The sequence below is a fragment of the Pseudorasbora parva genome, chromosome 24 (assembly GCF_024679245.1).
Source record: "Pseudorasbora parva isolate DD20220531a chromosome 24, ASM2467924v1, whole genome shotgun sequence".
Classification (NCBI taxonomy): domain Eukaryota; kingdom Metazoa; phylum Chordata; class Actinopteri; order Cypriniformes; family Gobionidae; genus Pseudorasbora; species Pseudorasbora parva.
Genome location: NC_090195.1, coordinates 23,105,748 through 23,122,232, shown reverse-complemented (window position 1 = coordinate 23,122,232; position 16,485 = coordinate 23,105,748). Strand labels below are relative to the sequence as shown.

Sequence of the window (16,485 nt, the reverse complement as noted above, 5' to 3'; positions counted from 1 at the left end):
AGGCGGAGGTAGCTTTCCCGCAAGTGGGGGTGGTTTCGGCGCAGCCCGCTGACACGCCCCCAGCGTTTGAGAGCAGAGGATACTGCTCATTTTTTCAAGTTTGTTATCTCTTATTTTATTTACATGGCGACTTTTTTTATCATTTAAATTTGGCTGGGTGGTAAATAACATATTTTTCTGTGGTGTGACTAACTCAGAACACATACTTAAAGGCACAATATGTAATGTTTCAGCATTAAAAATATAAAATATCACTATATCTATGTTATATATTTTTTAAATTTGTGTGTTTACATTATCCCGACAGTTCCAATTAACTTCTAAATCCAGAGAAATTAATATTTTAATTCGAAGACTGCAGAGAGATATGCTGATCTCGCTTTCGTTTTAATAAACAGGTAATTTAAGTAACCATTCAGCTAACATAATAATCCTATAATCATAATATGCTGTATGTTTACATATTGCATAGCGATCTTGACCACATTGAGACGCGTTTAGCAGAATATGTATACATTTTGTATTGTATCTGCGTTTCAAACAGGCGGATCCTGTGTTTTTGGAGACTGAAACAGCTGACAAACTGATTCAAAAGTATATTTCTATCCGCATATTTGGTGACACGATGATGTCATGTGTAAAATGCAGATGGACTAGCTATTATTGGTTTTATATTTAGCTGGAGAAAGTAACGTTAGCTTCATATGGTAATATGCCACTATCTTGGTCAAGGTGGTAAGGTGACCGTCACTTTTATCATATGTTAATACTAGCTACATATAATATTGATTTAATAATGATCTACTAATTCATAATGATAAACTAAATTGAAATTTATGTTCTTATTGAACAGTTGATAGACAGAATGTTCGACAAGCGCGGATGCCATGTCAACATATCTATAATTTGAGTAACTCAAATTATGATGCGTGGTTTATATGTCAACATAGCCTACCAACTTATAGGTATGTTGACATAGCGACCGCCCGCACAACATTCTGTCTCACACATTAGCTAAAGTTACTGATAAGTTTAAGTAACGGTAGGTTGCTGCTATTTCATTAGATTGACATTATATAAAGTGAAAAGCCGTTACTAAACGTAACAATAATAGAGATGTAATATAACAATACATTACCTTGTCAGTGAACATGTTTTCTGCTGGAGATGCCAGATTCGCTGGTTGACAGTGTCAATGACAACAACTCCCATGAGCACACGCACTTTCCCGACGTCATCAAAGTACGTCTGTTGTTATTATTTTGAATGAGTGACCCCTAGTGGGCAAAAGTTGCATACTGCACGTTTAAAGGACATCTCTGGGCATTAACTAATAACTCCTCGTTGCAAGCACCAATCAGTTTTTATATATATATATATATATATATATATATATATATATATATATTAGGGGTGTAACGGTTCACAAAATTCACGGTTCGGTTCGATACGATACACTGGTGTCACGGTTCGGTTCGGTACGGTTCGGTATGTTTTAGATACAGCAAAAAGAAAAAATTGGCAGAAATTACCTTTTATTATTATTATTTTATTAAAACTAACAAAGTATGATTTTTTGTTGTTGTATGATTTTACCCATCTTCTATGTAGTTACAGGAATAAGAAATTTGCTCTTTACATTAGCGTGTGCGGTGCGCATTGCAGGAGCCCCACACCCTGTAGTGCTTTCACATATGCTGCGTTTGCAGTCCGCAACTGATCCGCTGTTGCATACCACAAACACAGCATTTATTCATTATTTTTATTTAAAATCCAAAAGTTTTTACTGAACATGCCTCGTCAGAATTCCAATTCTCTTTGTTTACTCTTTAATAGAAGTCAGGTTACGTAGCCCACTACATTTAAACAACATTTTATTAAATTTATTTATTCATATTTATATACTTTAGATTTAGCTCACACAAGTGGCAAAACATTTAAACATAGTTTATAGCCTTAAATCACAAACATTTAAAATTAGAAACTTACAATAGTCTATTCAAAAACAGCCGACTCTAGTCTTTACTTTCGTTTTTACACCCTTTTAAAAGAAATCCTGCAGGTCAAAAAGAACTTTGCTTTTCACCCCCAAGAAAGTGCGAGTGTTATCCATTATGGCACATTTTTTTAACCTAAATGCCAGGTAAGGTGTCGTTTTGTTGCTTTACTTGAGAAAAAAAAAGCCATGTGTTGACTTTGAAACAAGAGTATATTTTAAATGAGATGCATCTGTGGTGAAATTACTAGATTTTGCGTCAGTACATGTTTATTTTAATGCGAACAATGTTCTACCACTTTAATGCAGCAACGCAGCGCAGCAAAAAATAGACTCGGTACGAAAACGATCCGTGCACTGCTGCAGACGCAACGCACCTGGAACAGACTGACGGACAGCACCCGCGTGCAGTTTGAAAGCTGTCATCCGTTAACATGGGGACGGAAAAAAATACGCACCGCACACGCACCGCACACGGAGTATGTGTGAAACGGGCGTTAGGTCTCATATCCGCGGCTATAAATGGACCACTCGCCGCGGTGATGTCTTTTGCCATTTGAATAAGTTGGAAATGTCTGTCTAAATGCTGCGGGGATAGTTTGTGGGATAGTTTGTGGCTGTTTCTCCTTTTTATCGTCTTGTTGTCGGCTTTGATTGACATGACATGAATTATTCCCGCTGCTGTACTATCAGCAAATACGACATACCGTTGTTTTTTAATCCATCAATCTTGCCAACACCATCATAGCTTACCAAGAATCCAAAGTTCACCCAAACACCAGACCTGTTGGTTATTGGAGGATCTTCTATTTCTGGTTTGTTAAACGCAATTGCCATTTTGCCACGAGCATTCAGCGCGTAGCCTACTGAGAAAGCGAGCACCTGACTGAGCAGCCTAAAACATATATATTTTTTTTTTTTTCACTTCGGCGGTGTCAGGGGCATTGCCTGTTATGTCGTTTTGGTTATTGGGCTACCTTGTTGAACGCATATTATTATATTTCACACACTTTTTTATTTTCCAAATCTAATTAATTAGTCCAAGAACCGTTCGGTACATAATGCGTACCGCGTACCGAACCGAAAGCCTCGTACCGAACGGTTCAATACGAATACGCGTATCGTTACACCCCTAATATATATATTAGGGCCGGGACTTTAACGCGTTAATTAAGATTAATTAACTACGGGACTTTAACGCGTTAATTAATTACGCAAAAAATAAATAAATAATCGCACTTATTTTTGCCCCGCGGAACGTTTTTCAATGAATGAGTTTTGACGGACCGATTATACTGGAACACCAACTAGCGCTCATGAGTCACGACAACAACCATGACAACAACAAACCATAGTGAACATGAATGAAGAAGCTGATGAGGCCGCTTTGCTTGGCCCCGTGGATGGGAAATTTAGTTTTAAAAAACGAAATGATGGAAGCGTCGACAAGAGCATGGTTGTGTGCAAGCTATACAACAGGGGTATCCAAAGTCGGTCCTGGAGGGCCACTGACGTCCTGCAGAGTTTAGCTCCAGCTTGCCTCAATACACTGCTAAAGTTTCTAGTATGCCTAATAAGACCTTAATGAGCTGGTACAGGTGTGTTTAATTGGGGTTAGAGCTAAACTCAGCAGAACAGTGGCCCTCCAGGAGCAGGATTGGACACCCCTGCTATACAACAAGGAATTAGCGTATCACCGCAGCACATCGAGCCTCAAATATCACAAATATGCTTTTGCTACACTTAATGGCAAACATTGCACTGGTCTGCTGGACTGAAATAAATAAACAATATTTTGTTGATTAAGCTTATGTATTCAGTCATTATTCAATGGTATGCTAAAAATTCATGTGAAAAATTGGGTTACTTCTCATTGTTCCAGGTCAAATATTTATATGCAATTAAAATGCGATTAATTTCGATTAATTAATTACAAAGCCTCTAATTAATTAGATTAATTTTTTTAATCGAGTCCCGGCCCTAATATATATATATATATATATATATATATATATATATATATATATATATATATATATATATATATATATATAGACTGTACTCACAAAGATACAACGATCAAGATAAACTTAAAAAATTTGCTAGAGTTGTCCTTTAATTTTGACTTTACAGGGTCTTTAAGCTTTCAAAGGCATGAACTGAAAACGCGCCAGACTGAACATGCGCTGTGAATCTATGCCGCGGATGCGTTTACCTCAGCTCTCATCACAAGCTCATCCCTGACTGTCAATGTAATCGGACTCCTGCAGCGTTTTGGGCTGTGAGACTCCCTCAGTGGCTAAATCAAATATTGAACACACACGTTCAGTTTTTAAATGTAGTGTCTGTTCTCTAACTGAACTGATTTTATGAAAATGAACGCAGTCGCGGTGGGAAAGTGAAAGTGATTCAGTAATCTAGTAGCGTTGGCTTTGTGAGTGGCCTCGTAGGGCAGCAAAGCGTTCTGGGAATTGTTGTCTTTCATCCCCATGAGAAAAAAATACATTTTCTGTCTTTTCTCAATCTAGAAAGCACCAAATAAAAAAAATATTTCATATTTCTACTACATTAATTACCCAGTTTAAATACAGATTCATCTTCCCAGCGCTGAAGTACTTCTTTAACATTGATTTCTCAATGTTAAGCGGTCTCTTAATTTTTCCAGAGCTGTATGTATTTTTGGTGCATTGTATTATTGTATTTAAACATTCAGTTATTTTTGTTATTATAAAAATAGTTCTTAAAGCTGTTATGCTATGACAACACTTTTTTTGCAACTTATTTCAATATTTTGATATCGTATACCATGATAAAAGCTTCAGCAATTAATCGCAACATGAAAAATTGATATCGGCACATGCCTAAGTGGAAGCAAGGCTAAGGGGAGAAGTGGACATGTGTGAGCAGCAGTATGGTTTCATGCCAAGAAAGAGCACTACAGATGCATTATTTGCTTTGAGAATGTTAATGGAGAAGTACAGAGATGGCGAGAATGAGCTGCATTGTGTCTTTGTAGATTTAGAGAAAGCATATGACGGAGTGCCAAGAGAGGAGCTGTGCTATTGTATGAGGAGGTCCGGAGTGGCAGAGAAGTATGTTAAAGTGGTACATGATATGTATGAGAGCAGTAGGACAGTGGTAAGGTGTGCCGTAGGTGAGACAGAGGACTTCACGGTGAAGGTGGGACTGCATCAAGGATCAGCTCTGAGCCCCTTCTTGTTTTCCGGTGGTGATGGACGAGTCTGACAGATGAGGTCAGACAGAAATCTCCATTGACTATGATGTTTGCGGATGACATTGAAGAGGTTTATGGATTTAGTGGAGGACATGAAGGTAGTCGGTCTGAGAGAAGAGGATACAGAGGATAGTAATAGATGGAAGCAGATGATTCGCTGTGAAGGGAACAGCCGAAAGGAAAAAAAAAATTATTATAGGGCATGAAGCTTTTATGTTTTTTTGTAAAATTATAAATTTGATCATCAAGTCAACAAGTTGAAATGCCGGATGGCAATTTTTAAAAAAGGGTTTTCCGAACAATACAATGGCACTTTGTGCAACCGCTTTGTGTCATTACATCCCATACCAACCATTCTTGCATCTGAACACCCACTCACAAACCGTCTAGTCATTTTTAGTAAACATTTTGTCATTATAGTAAGTAACAGCTTCTGAACATGAATGTCCTGACACTGTAAAGCATGCACAAATACAATAGACATTTGTTTTGGTGAAACAAGACACATTCCCCTGCAAACATCCCACACATGCAAAAATGTGTCATAACTACAATATCAAGCGTTGTGAGGATGAATATGTCATTTGATTGTGTAGTCTCCGTGACACATCCATAATTATTGTTATTGGCACCTGATTTCAAGTCTGAATCAGCTGATTTGGCTTTAGATTTTTTTTGTCTCGTCTTTTTCCAATGAACAATCTTTTTCCAGTTCCTCATCATCTGAACTTTAGATAATCTGTTAAATCATTCTTCAGCTGCTCAGTGTGACCTTTGCCAGTGTCTGAGTAAATTTCCTTTTTAAAGTCAACATGAAATCAAAATCCCTTTCTTATTTGTTACTTTACTTTCTTAATTCATGTTAATGGTTTTTGTGCATCTTTTATTGGTGTGTTTATAAACTTTTGTCATCGTAATCATTCACTTAACGGTCTCCTAAATTACTTAACTTTTGTGGCTTATGTCATGGTTCTTTCCTTTTTGACCCTTAAACTCCCTGTCCTTCTTTTGGCATGAAACTGCAGTTTTTATGGTGCAGTCAATTTCACATTAGATAAAATTACCTACTGTAAAAAAAATGTTTTCTATTCTTTCAGAAGTTTACCTATTCGTAATAAAGTGTAGCTTTAAATGTATAATCCAAGTGCCCTCATTCAAATCAACAGTTTTTTTAAAATAACATCAAGTATCTTTTTAAGAAGAGGAACTTAAAGGCTGGACTCTTCAGAGAACCAGACATTAATAATTCCTAAAAGTAAAACATATGGCGGTTTATGTTGAAAATCTTGCTCATTAAGCCCAATAACTCTGTGTAGTTTATTTCTCCGTGCCTCTCTCTGTGCTTTTCCCTTTTTTATAGTTATTTTTCCCCATTTAAATAAAATTATGGTTGACCACTTTAATTGTTCTGGACCTCTTTTTCCAGTCTGCTTTCCACATATCATCTGCGCTGTCATAACCTCCCCATTAATTCATAAACTCTCCTTCAAAGCTACACACTTACAACCAGAATCAGATGCTGTGGCTTCTATCTTGTGCATAAAGCTCTCTGTACATGTGTACAATGTACAATCTTCTGTACATGTGACTTGTGTATGTCTGTATATTGTGTTTTTTACAAACCTTGTATGAAAGTTGAACTCAGCATATAACAGCAAAACTCAATACAAGTGTATAAAGTATGCTTTAATCTAAAAAATATATATATATATATTTTTTACTTCACAAATATGTAACGTCTTGGATACAGGGCACTTTTCTACACAAGATCCCCGAGTTCACTATACACTTTCTATATGTAGTCAATATAATAATTGATAAATGCACCCTACCCACATGGAATCTGTTTTTCCATTTACTGCTTTGATAGTGGAAATTCTGTGGAATATTATTAACTCAAACTGAGTAAAGAACTCTTATTTGTTAGCAGAGAGAGCATTAACCAATATAATAAAACAAAAAAAACACAACTCATGTTAACGGCAGGTTCTGCAGAGCTTTTCATGGAATTCTTGAGGAACAGATTCCATTCAAGTTTACACAACATGCTTTTTTTTAATCTGTATACATATAATGAAAGATCTTATTAAACATGACAAAGACAATGTCGTAGACAATTTATGTTAAATGTATTAATCGTAAACATTGCATACAAGAACCAGACAAGTCCTTTGCACAAACCTATGTCCAGCTTCGTCTCCATACTGGCGTGATGAATCCGATCTTCATGCAAAAGGAACTGAATGAGATATTTGAATGCTACCAATCCACAGTCCTATTTCTGGCTTGTGATGCATCCTTTAGCATAATCCTTTAGTGTTCATTTGTTGGCCAAAGGAGAACATCTGGCCCCTCGACGTAGCCTGGTTTCTCATAAGATTTCTTATGGAATTCTTTCCACTGTTGCCTTTGGCTTGCTTAGTTGGGGAAACTTGACATTCACCAATGTCATACCAATTGATTTGACTGCACTGACAACAGTGATAACAGTGTGTACTGAACTGAGCTAAATTATCACTTGAATGTACGCGCATACTGTACATACCCAGCCAGATTTTTCGAACTGCACATACTCTGTATACAAAAGCTTGCACATACTGCTCATATTTCTTTGCTCTTATTATTATGTCCCCAGTGTGGCAAAACAGCCCAGCCTTTTGTTTTTCAATAGATAAGTGCGTTTGTGAGGGGGTTAAGAGATACACATACAGTTTTAACTGTCATAATTTATGGAGAGAAATATTGCAGTCACTGGACAAGGATGAAACGTTCTAGTGTGCATGTGTTGATGTCCTGTGCTTGCTATTAAATGAAGTATGATTTAAAAGGCTGTCCATTCTTCTTTATACACATACGCAAGCATTCACATCAAATATTTACTATACTTCGGACTTAATGAACATTGTACATGACTGTAATTGTCAAAGTTGCTTAAACACCTTTACATTTAGATATAATATCCTGATATATAGTTGTCAGTCCTCATAGTTATTGCCATGTCATATGGTGAATGTACTTGTGTCTTCATTTTCCGACAAAGAGTGAGTGTGAGTTTGTGTGCCTGACTTAAGGGAGATCTCGACAGTGGGCTGCTCATTGCCATGGCGGTACCCTCTGCCTGTCTGGCCACAGCGTTTGACGAGCTTCATAACATGCATTTTAAAGGATGATCCGATAAAGACGTAGAGCACAGGATTTAGACAGCAATGCGTGAGGGCCAGACTCTCAGTAATTTGATTGGCCCGGTCAAGGTTTTTGCTCAGCTCACATTCCGTCACTAACATGAAGATCACATCCAGAGCTTTGACCAGTTTTACCAGATTATACGGGAGCTGGGTAAATAGAAAAACCCCTACTACCGCTATCAACACCCGAAACGCTCGCCATCTTCTTCCGCTACGTACCCCCGCTGTAGCGGCCTGACTTAACACAACTCCCACCCTGCAATAGCAGAACATCATCACCAGGAAAGGAAGAAGAAAGCTCAGAGACACTTCCAGAATTTCCAGTGTTGCCTTAGCCGCCCGTGCCATGCTGTGTGGGTAAACCGCGCGGCAGACATTACGGCCGATGGAGTTCTGTGTAGTCACTGTGTAGACCACCATATCTGGCAACCCCAGGACAATGGCGAGCCCCCAAACCACGAGGCACATGATTATCCTCTGCCTTCGGGCATTGTTCCTGGCTGGGGCATGGTTGGCGGTGGAGCCTCTGGCTAGCGCACGATAACGGTCTATGCTAATGCAGGCTAGCAGCAGCATGCTACAGCTGAAGTTGGTGGTGTAGAGGGCAGAGGTGATCTTACAGGCGGCTATACCGATTTCCCAGCCGTTCACTGCATCCGCAGCCCAGAAGGGCAGCGTGAGGAGCAGGAGGAGGTCTGCGAAGGCCAGGTTGAGAATGAAGACATCTGTCAGGGTCCGTAAGCGTTTGTGGGAAAGGTAAACAAAAACAACCAGGGAATTTCCGGCCAGGCCCAGAATCAATGCTAGTGTGTAGACAACTGGCAAAAAAACTCCAGCAAAGGACCGGACATCTTGTTTGTCACAAACTGTGTGTAATTCATATTCATTGTCATAGTCACTGTGGTTAGAACTGTTGTCATGGTCATGGTAATGGTAGTCATGTTCGTTTTCAAAAAGTTCAACTTCCATCTTGTTCTAAAGAGAGAGAGGAATAATGTTAACATTGCTAATGCTGCTAGATTTCATTAAGTTCTTTTTACACTCCCAGAGAAAAACATTTGTTCTAGGATTTGCTTTTGAAACAATAAAGTTGTTAAAATTGTTAGTAAATTCCACAAATAATTACAAAGAAACACATTGAATTAAAAATGACATTTTGAAGTAGAAAGTCTGAAATAGAATTTTCTTATAAAATGCACTCCGATAATCTTTATTTACAGCTCTTCGTTTGTATTTTTTTTATTTTTTTTACAGTGTACCTTCATGATACAATGCGATAAACTCTTTACTAACTTGTTCTTGCACAGGTTGCATTTATTTAATAAAAAAAGTATTATTGTAAAACATTATTAAAATGCAAAAGCTTTCTATTTCTGATAAATACTGTTCTTTTGAACCTTCAATATTTTTTGAAGGTTTTTTATTTTTTTACTTTTCACACAAATATTTTTAACATTGATAATAATCATTAATATTTCTTGGGCAGCAAGTCATCATATTATAATGATTTCTGAAGGATCGTGTGACACTGAAAACTGAAAAAGTGATGCTGAAAATTCAGCTTTCCATCACAGAAATAAATTACATTTGTAAATATATTCAAATAAAAAGCAGTTATTTTACATTTTAATAATATTTCATAATATTACAGTTTTTTTTTTTTTTTGTATTTTAATAAAATAAATGCAGACATGCTTGGTGAGCATGAGACTTTTTCTAAAAAAATAACAAATCTTACAGATAAAACATGTATGTTCAGTCTAGGAGTATCGGTATATATTAATCACAAAATGGTTACACAAGAATAATAAAATGGCACCAAACTAAATTTGGTGCAAAAATGCAGCCACATAAAAAGATTCACATTAGGTGTGTATCTTAATACACACCAAATGTGAAGCTTTTTATGTTGCTGCATTCGTACTAAAAAGCCTATTTTCTTAATGATAGAAAGCGATATGAAATTGCTTATGTCTGTTTGTTTCCCAACCAAACTCCTTTAAATCACAATTAAGTCTTCCAAACATTAAATCATAACTTTCCTTGTTTCCTACTTTAGATGTTTTGGCCACGCTTTTACAGGGCAAATAGGTTTTTAGGTTTACTACTAATTGTGTTTAGTAGAAAAATATATTTATATATTCATAATTTTTATTGAATATATTTTCTAATATATTTTATCTGCTTTTAGTGCAAGTTATTTTTTACTAATGGAAAAAGGTTACAAACCTTTTCATGACAATAAGCTTTCATTTAGAATTTTTTTGTGACAATATTCTGAATTATGAGGTTTGTACGTTATTTTAAGATTCAGCACCTGAATCTCAATCTCACCTTCATCTGTCTATAATAAAGTCTGCACAGCCTAACAAATCTGATCACATTTGTCTGTGCATGCTTTATTTATTTATTTTTTTTTATTTTAACTTCTTTCATTTGATATGTCAATTTAGTGTCATCTGTGCTTCATTCTAACTTACCGGTATGTGTTATTTTGTATGCTTGATCCACGTGTACCTTCGATATGCACGTATTAAATTAGACTTTTTTTAGCAACAAAAACCTTTCTACTAATTACTTCCATATATTCATTTCCATTCAGTTATCTGGAGGGTCTTAATTGAGATCATAGCTAAATATTTTTGACTGTAAACTCCCTACACGTGTGTGCAGCTTTCTTGGCTGGCCAGCAGCATACGAGCAGCTTGGAATGCTGTTATCTAATACAGTAGCACATGAAAACATGTACATAGAAGTGTATGGGCAGCTTTGTGGTACTTGAGCTTTGGACGTAAAATAAACTCAGTAGCTTTGCTATTTTTTGTATGGACCGGTGAAAAGTTTATTTAACCCTGACCGCTTTGAGGTGAACGTTCTAGAAAAAAGTACTGCCGGTCTGATTGTCATTTGCAAAACCGTAAAGTCTTAAATTTTGCCATCTGGAGTTGCACATAGCTCTGAGTATACCTGCCAATCTGCTAAACACATGCTCTTTAAATAGGGGCGTCAAGCAGAGCGGATTTTGTGTGTCTGGGTGATTAACAAACTTGCTGTAAAATGAAGATATTTACCTAGTGCAGACTGTTTTTTTTTTGTAGTTTATTGTCTATTTATTTTTTCTTTCCTGAGTCAATAGAATTTTCTGTAAAATGCTTTCACTATTTGAAGAGAACCAGGGAAAGATAACGTTAATATACCACACTAAGATTTCTAGATAAATCACACTAATACATTTCTTACATAAATCAAAACTTCAAAAAACATCCTAGTGCTTAATTATGAACCGCATGCCTCTTCCAGGAAACCCGCAGCTTGGGATGATACTTTTTCTTTTTGCAAAAATGGTTTGTCTCCTGTGCTTATAAGCCCTTTTTTTGTCCAAAAATTTATGAACATTAAATAGTACTGTATGTGAGCAGTACTGTACGTGTTAAACTTTGTCATATACAAACTAAAGCCTTTATTATACTTCGTTTTCAAAGGATAAAATAAAACATTTTGTGGAATGTTTTGCTATAATAGTGTCCTTGTGCTATTTATCTTTCATTCTGAAGGTTGACAAAAGTGTCAAGATACTTTTTCAGGTCACTTTGTAGAAATATGAAATGTTTGTATAGTACTTTGTATTTTTTAAACTGCAAAAGTTTAACCTTTAATGCAGGAAGTTTGTATGCTTAATGAGTGTTTCTGTGAAAAGGTGATCCACTGTACTTATTCTTTAATCCATGACTGAATTTTTTGTATTGTCGTATTGTATTACCTCTGTCTATTATGGCACTCAGATGTTGTTACACCCTTACTGTATATCCTGTCAGTTTAAAACTTCACAGGTAAACCCTCATTCCATTCTGCTTTCTCACAGGCATACAGAAACAAGAGCTTTAATTGCAAACACATCTTTCATAGAGCCATATTTAAAATGTTTTCCTGAAACCTAAATAATTCTGTGTCATTGTTTATTTTGAACTTTACCTTCCCTGTCATAAACCCTTTTGAGGATTACTAAGCAGGACTTTGCCTTGCCTTTATAAATTACAGCAAAGATAATACATCACACTTTTACATAAAACCAACTAAATACTGACATTTTAAAGCATAGCAATGTCCATTACCATAATTCAGTATCTTGTTTCTTTGTCGGGCATTTGTTTGCTGTATTCTTAATCCAGTGTTTACTTAGAATGGTAATTCTCATAACTCTCACAACATTGATTGGAATTTCATAGGAATGTTGCATGTGAAATGCAGTGCGTCTTACCTCTGTTTGTAGCGTCTGAGTCACACTCTGTCAAGGAAAGAGCTGTCTTTAGTCCAGAGAAGTGAAACACTCTGTTGATAATTGCAGCTGGGACAAGAGGACGGCCACGGGTGTGTGTTTGTGTGTGTGCGTCAGAGGAAGGAAAAAGAGACTTAGAGAAAAAAGGATTGCCCTCTTCCAGCAGGTTGCACGGACTGCCTCACTGTGTATTCCTGATCATCTTCAAATGGCATTCTTGAAATTCCAGTATATCGTGTTTATAATATAATAACTATTTATTATATATAATATAAGTGTGGTACCTTTCAAAAGGGTTATATCACTCAAATACAAGTTAATTAAACAAATATTATATTTATTTACAGGTAAACTAAAAATGACTTTTCATCAAGTTTAAGTGGTTACACAAAATGAATGGTAATCATAAAAACATTATCAAAAATGAAACTCTTAAATGTCAACATAACTGAACATTAAAAACCTACAGTGGTATGTGTTTACTCAAAGCACAGACATGAATTTACACATAAAATAAACACATTTATAAAAACACACTTTCAACATTTATTCCCCTGATCCCCTATATGCAGAGCAAGAGTTTGAGTGTGAGTTTACATAGAACAAGCTGTTTTCATTTTCTGACCACTCTGACATCACATTTAGGTGTTTTGTTGGATGTAAGGGTGAACATGACAGTTTTATTTACTCCTGCCACAGAGCCACTGCGGACCACATAGCAAATGTTGTAACTGTATTTTGTGTATGGCGCTCATCGATCATTGCAAAACGGCTGAAAAAACTCTACAACAACTAAATAAAATGTATCAAATAACCATTAGGAAACTTCCTGCTTCATTCTTAAAGTTGTTGACTTTGAGAAAGAACATTATCTTCTTGAGCAATTGGAGCTACAATAGCTTGTCTGTTTGATCGGACCACACAGGCCAGCCTTCACTCCCCACGTGCATCATTGAGCCTTGGCGCTCATGACACTGTCACTGGTTCACCACTGCTCCTTCCTTGGACCACTTTTGATAGGTATTGACCACTGCAGACCAGGAAAACCCCACATGATCTGCAGTTTTGGAGATGCTCTGGCCCAGTCGTCTAGACATTTGGTGTCCAACAATTTGGCCCTTGTCAAACTTCCTCAAATCCTTTTTTCTGCTTCTAACACATTAACTTCAAAATGTTCACTTGGTGCCTAATATATGTCATCCAATAACATGTGCTGTGAATAAGAGATAATCAGTGTTATTCACTTCACCTGTCAGTGGCCATAATGTTATGTCTGATCAGTGTGTAGGTCTGAACACCATTATTTTTGATGTCAGTCATATTGCTTCTCCTTAATTCTTATTGCAGATAATATAGCAGAGATGTAATGGATCCGCTCTATACCCGAAATGGGGCAGGGAACAGCAGCTCATTTTTCTCCCACCCAAATATTTCCAGACAACTTCTGGGGAAAAATATAACAAACAAATATGGAGACGAATAAAACATCTTGTACAAAGTTGAGTTCTTATCCCTGCATTAAGCATATCATCTGACTTTAACATCAGAATATTTATCAATCTCAATGTTAATGTTCTAGATTAGACCATGCAGTCTAGGGTTATAATAACCAACACATATTTGTGCATTCATAATAAAAGGTATCTTCTGAAGTTATCGAATCAATCACGGAAGCATTTGTTATTCATGTACAGTAAACTAAATCCTTGTGCTGTTGGCTATTGGAACAGAGGAACATAAATTAGGGGTATTTTCCCCAACTGGCATATTTCCCCGAACTAGTTATAGGCATTGGTGCAAGAAATCATTGTGCATAATTAACTTTACAGTCTTGTAACAACTCTTTTCCGAGTGCAGACATTTAGTGTGTTTGTGTAGGAAAGTAGCGGCTGTGATTATTTTTTTTAAAGAATGTCTTGTTCATTGAGGATATTAGCTGTGAAGTGTGAAACGATTTAATGGAGGGTTTCGCCTGATTGGTGTAATTCCTCGCAGTAGCTCATCTGAATGTAATCCTTTTATTGGAGGGAGTACGGCATTCCGCAGGCTCGGCGTGATTTGTTTGTTTGATGGTGTCTGTTCTTTATGGAATGCACCATGGAGCTAACGGTCGCGTATTTGGCTGCTTGTACAGGGACAACCTGCAGACATGAAAGGACAAGTCTGTTATATCACACCCCGAGAAACACAACCTATGTTTTCATCAGAAGAATTACTAAAGTAGGGACAGTTGCTTGCCAGCATTATACATACACACCCACACACAAACACGCATACAGTGACTAACTCTTCCTTAGGAAAAACACTAGTCTTTCCAGAAATTGTGAACCTTGAGTGTTTGTTTCAAGGGTGTGTTCTGTGTGGTTTAAAATCTAAGGTGTGCCTCTGTGTGGATTTTTGGATTGAGCGTCTTGCTCTCATTAAGGCACATTAGTCAGTGTGTAAAAATGTTACCTTGTGGGAGTTTGTGGGTTCTTATGGTTAAATTTCATATGGTTACATCATAATGTGGTGTTAAACTTTATATGCATTTCTTTTCCATTCTGAATCTTCAATATTTCAATAATTTAATTTAAAATAATTTTATAGGCTACTAGATATCACCATAGTCCCCAGGTTGATTGATGAGATTAAGTATATTGCTGAGATTAAGTATATTGCAAAAAATTGAAATTGAAATGTGTGGCTTTATTTAGCACAAAATGTCTCCAAAAAACTCTCTTATATCCATGATTGAATGAATGATTCATGAATAAAGTAGTAATTGGGCTAGTTTACAGGAAGTGTAGTTATTTTGTAAAATAATAATAATAATAATTTTGAATTGCCTCATACAGTTGGATATTGCAGTTGAGTCTTAAAAATGCATGTTGTATTTTTATATATATATTGTTATTAAATATATTGTTATTTATATATATATATATATATATATATATATATATATATAAATGTAGAGTAAATATCAATCTTTTATTTATTATCTTGTTTATAGGTGTACTGTACTATGTCTTGTCTTAAGCCATGTATTTGATGAATTTACGATGTGTACTGCAAGAATGTTCTTAGTCATTTTTTCTCACATAAAATCTTTAAAACAAGTTACAATTGTTTAACAAGCAAATTGCATGAGAATATACAACTTATTCTCAGAAAATGTATCTTAAATGAAGTTTATTTTATCTTATCTCATTGCTGATTTTTTCTAGTAATAAATCTGACATTATCTAGTGAGGTTTAAAATAAACCTCAGGATGGGGTAGGGTTTTTAAGGATGGTTTGTCATTTTTACTGGAAAAATAAGTAAGTTGTTTATTTTATTTTATTATCTTGTAAATAGACATGTTGGTATGACCATTTGTACCATTTTCTTTCAGGCTCGTATCACACCCACCTATCATACATTCAACAAACTGACCCTTCTCTCTGCTGAATAGGGCCTGTTGATCTGCTATCCTTATGTCCTTTGTCAGAAAACTGGACAATAAGCAAGAAAAGAATGTTCGTGGGACACACCCATCTGTCCCTTGGATCACAGATTGGCTCCAAGCCTGCATGTGTGTTCTTCACTTTGCTGTGAATTATAGCGGTGTTAAGTCATGGTGTACATCATGGCAGTCTGTGAATGATTTTCGTTATAAGGGCTTTGAGTGTGGTAGTGTTTAAGTGTGTGTGTGTGTGTGTGTGTGTGTGTGTGTGTGTGTGTGTGTGTGTGTGTGTGTGTGTGTGTGTGTGTGTGTGTGTGTGTGTGTGTGTGTGTGTGTGTGTGTGTGTGTAAGTGCATGCACATGCT

General features: G+C 36.3%; 2 protein-coding genes across 2 annotated transcripts in view; one reads left to right on the top strand and one right to left on the bottom strand.

Moving 5' to 3' along the window:
* The window catches only part of acad11 (acyl-CoA dehydrogenase family, member 11), a 71,477-nt gene that overhangs the window by 42,633 nt on the left and 12,359 nt on the right, over positions 1–16,485 (top strand). The window lies entirely within an intron of this gene.
* Positions 6,951–12,805, bottom strand: ackr4b (atypical chemokine receptor 4b). Its single transcript, XM_067435627.1, has 2 exons — positions 12,675–12,805; positions 6,951–9,391 (listed from the first exon to the last, which is right to left on the bottom strand). Exon 2 carries the CDS (start codon positions 9,383–9,385, stop codon positions 8,231–8,233), a length of 1,155 nt encoding a protein of 384 aa, XP_067291728.1. The 5' UTR covers positions 9,386–9,391; positions 12,675–12,805; the 3' UTR covers positions 6,951–8,230.

Bases quoted from the DNA above. Each gene is read 5' to 3' on its own strand.
- ackr4b (XM_067435627.1), bottom strand. From the start codon at position 9,385: ATGGAAGTTGAACTTTTTGAAAACGAACATGACTACCATTACCATGAC.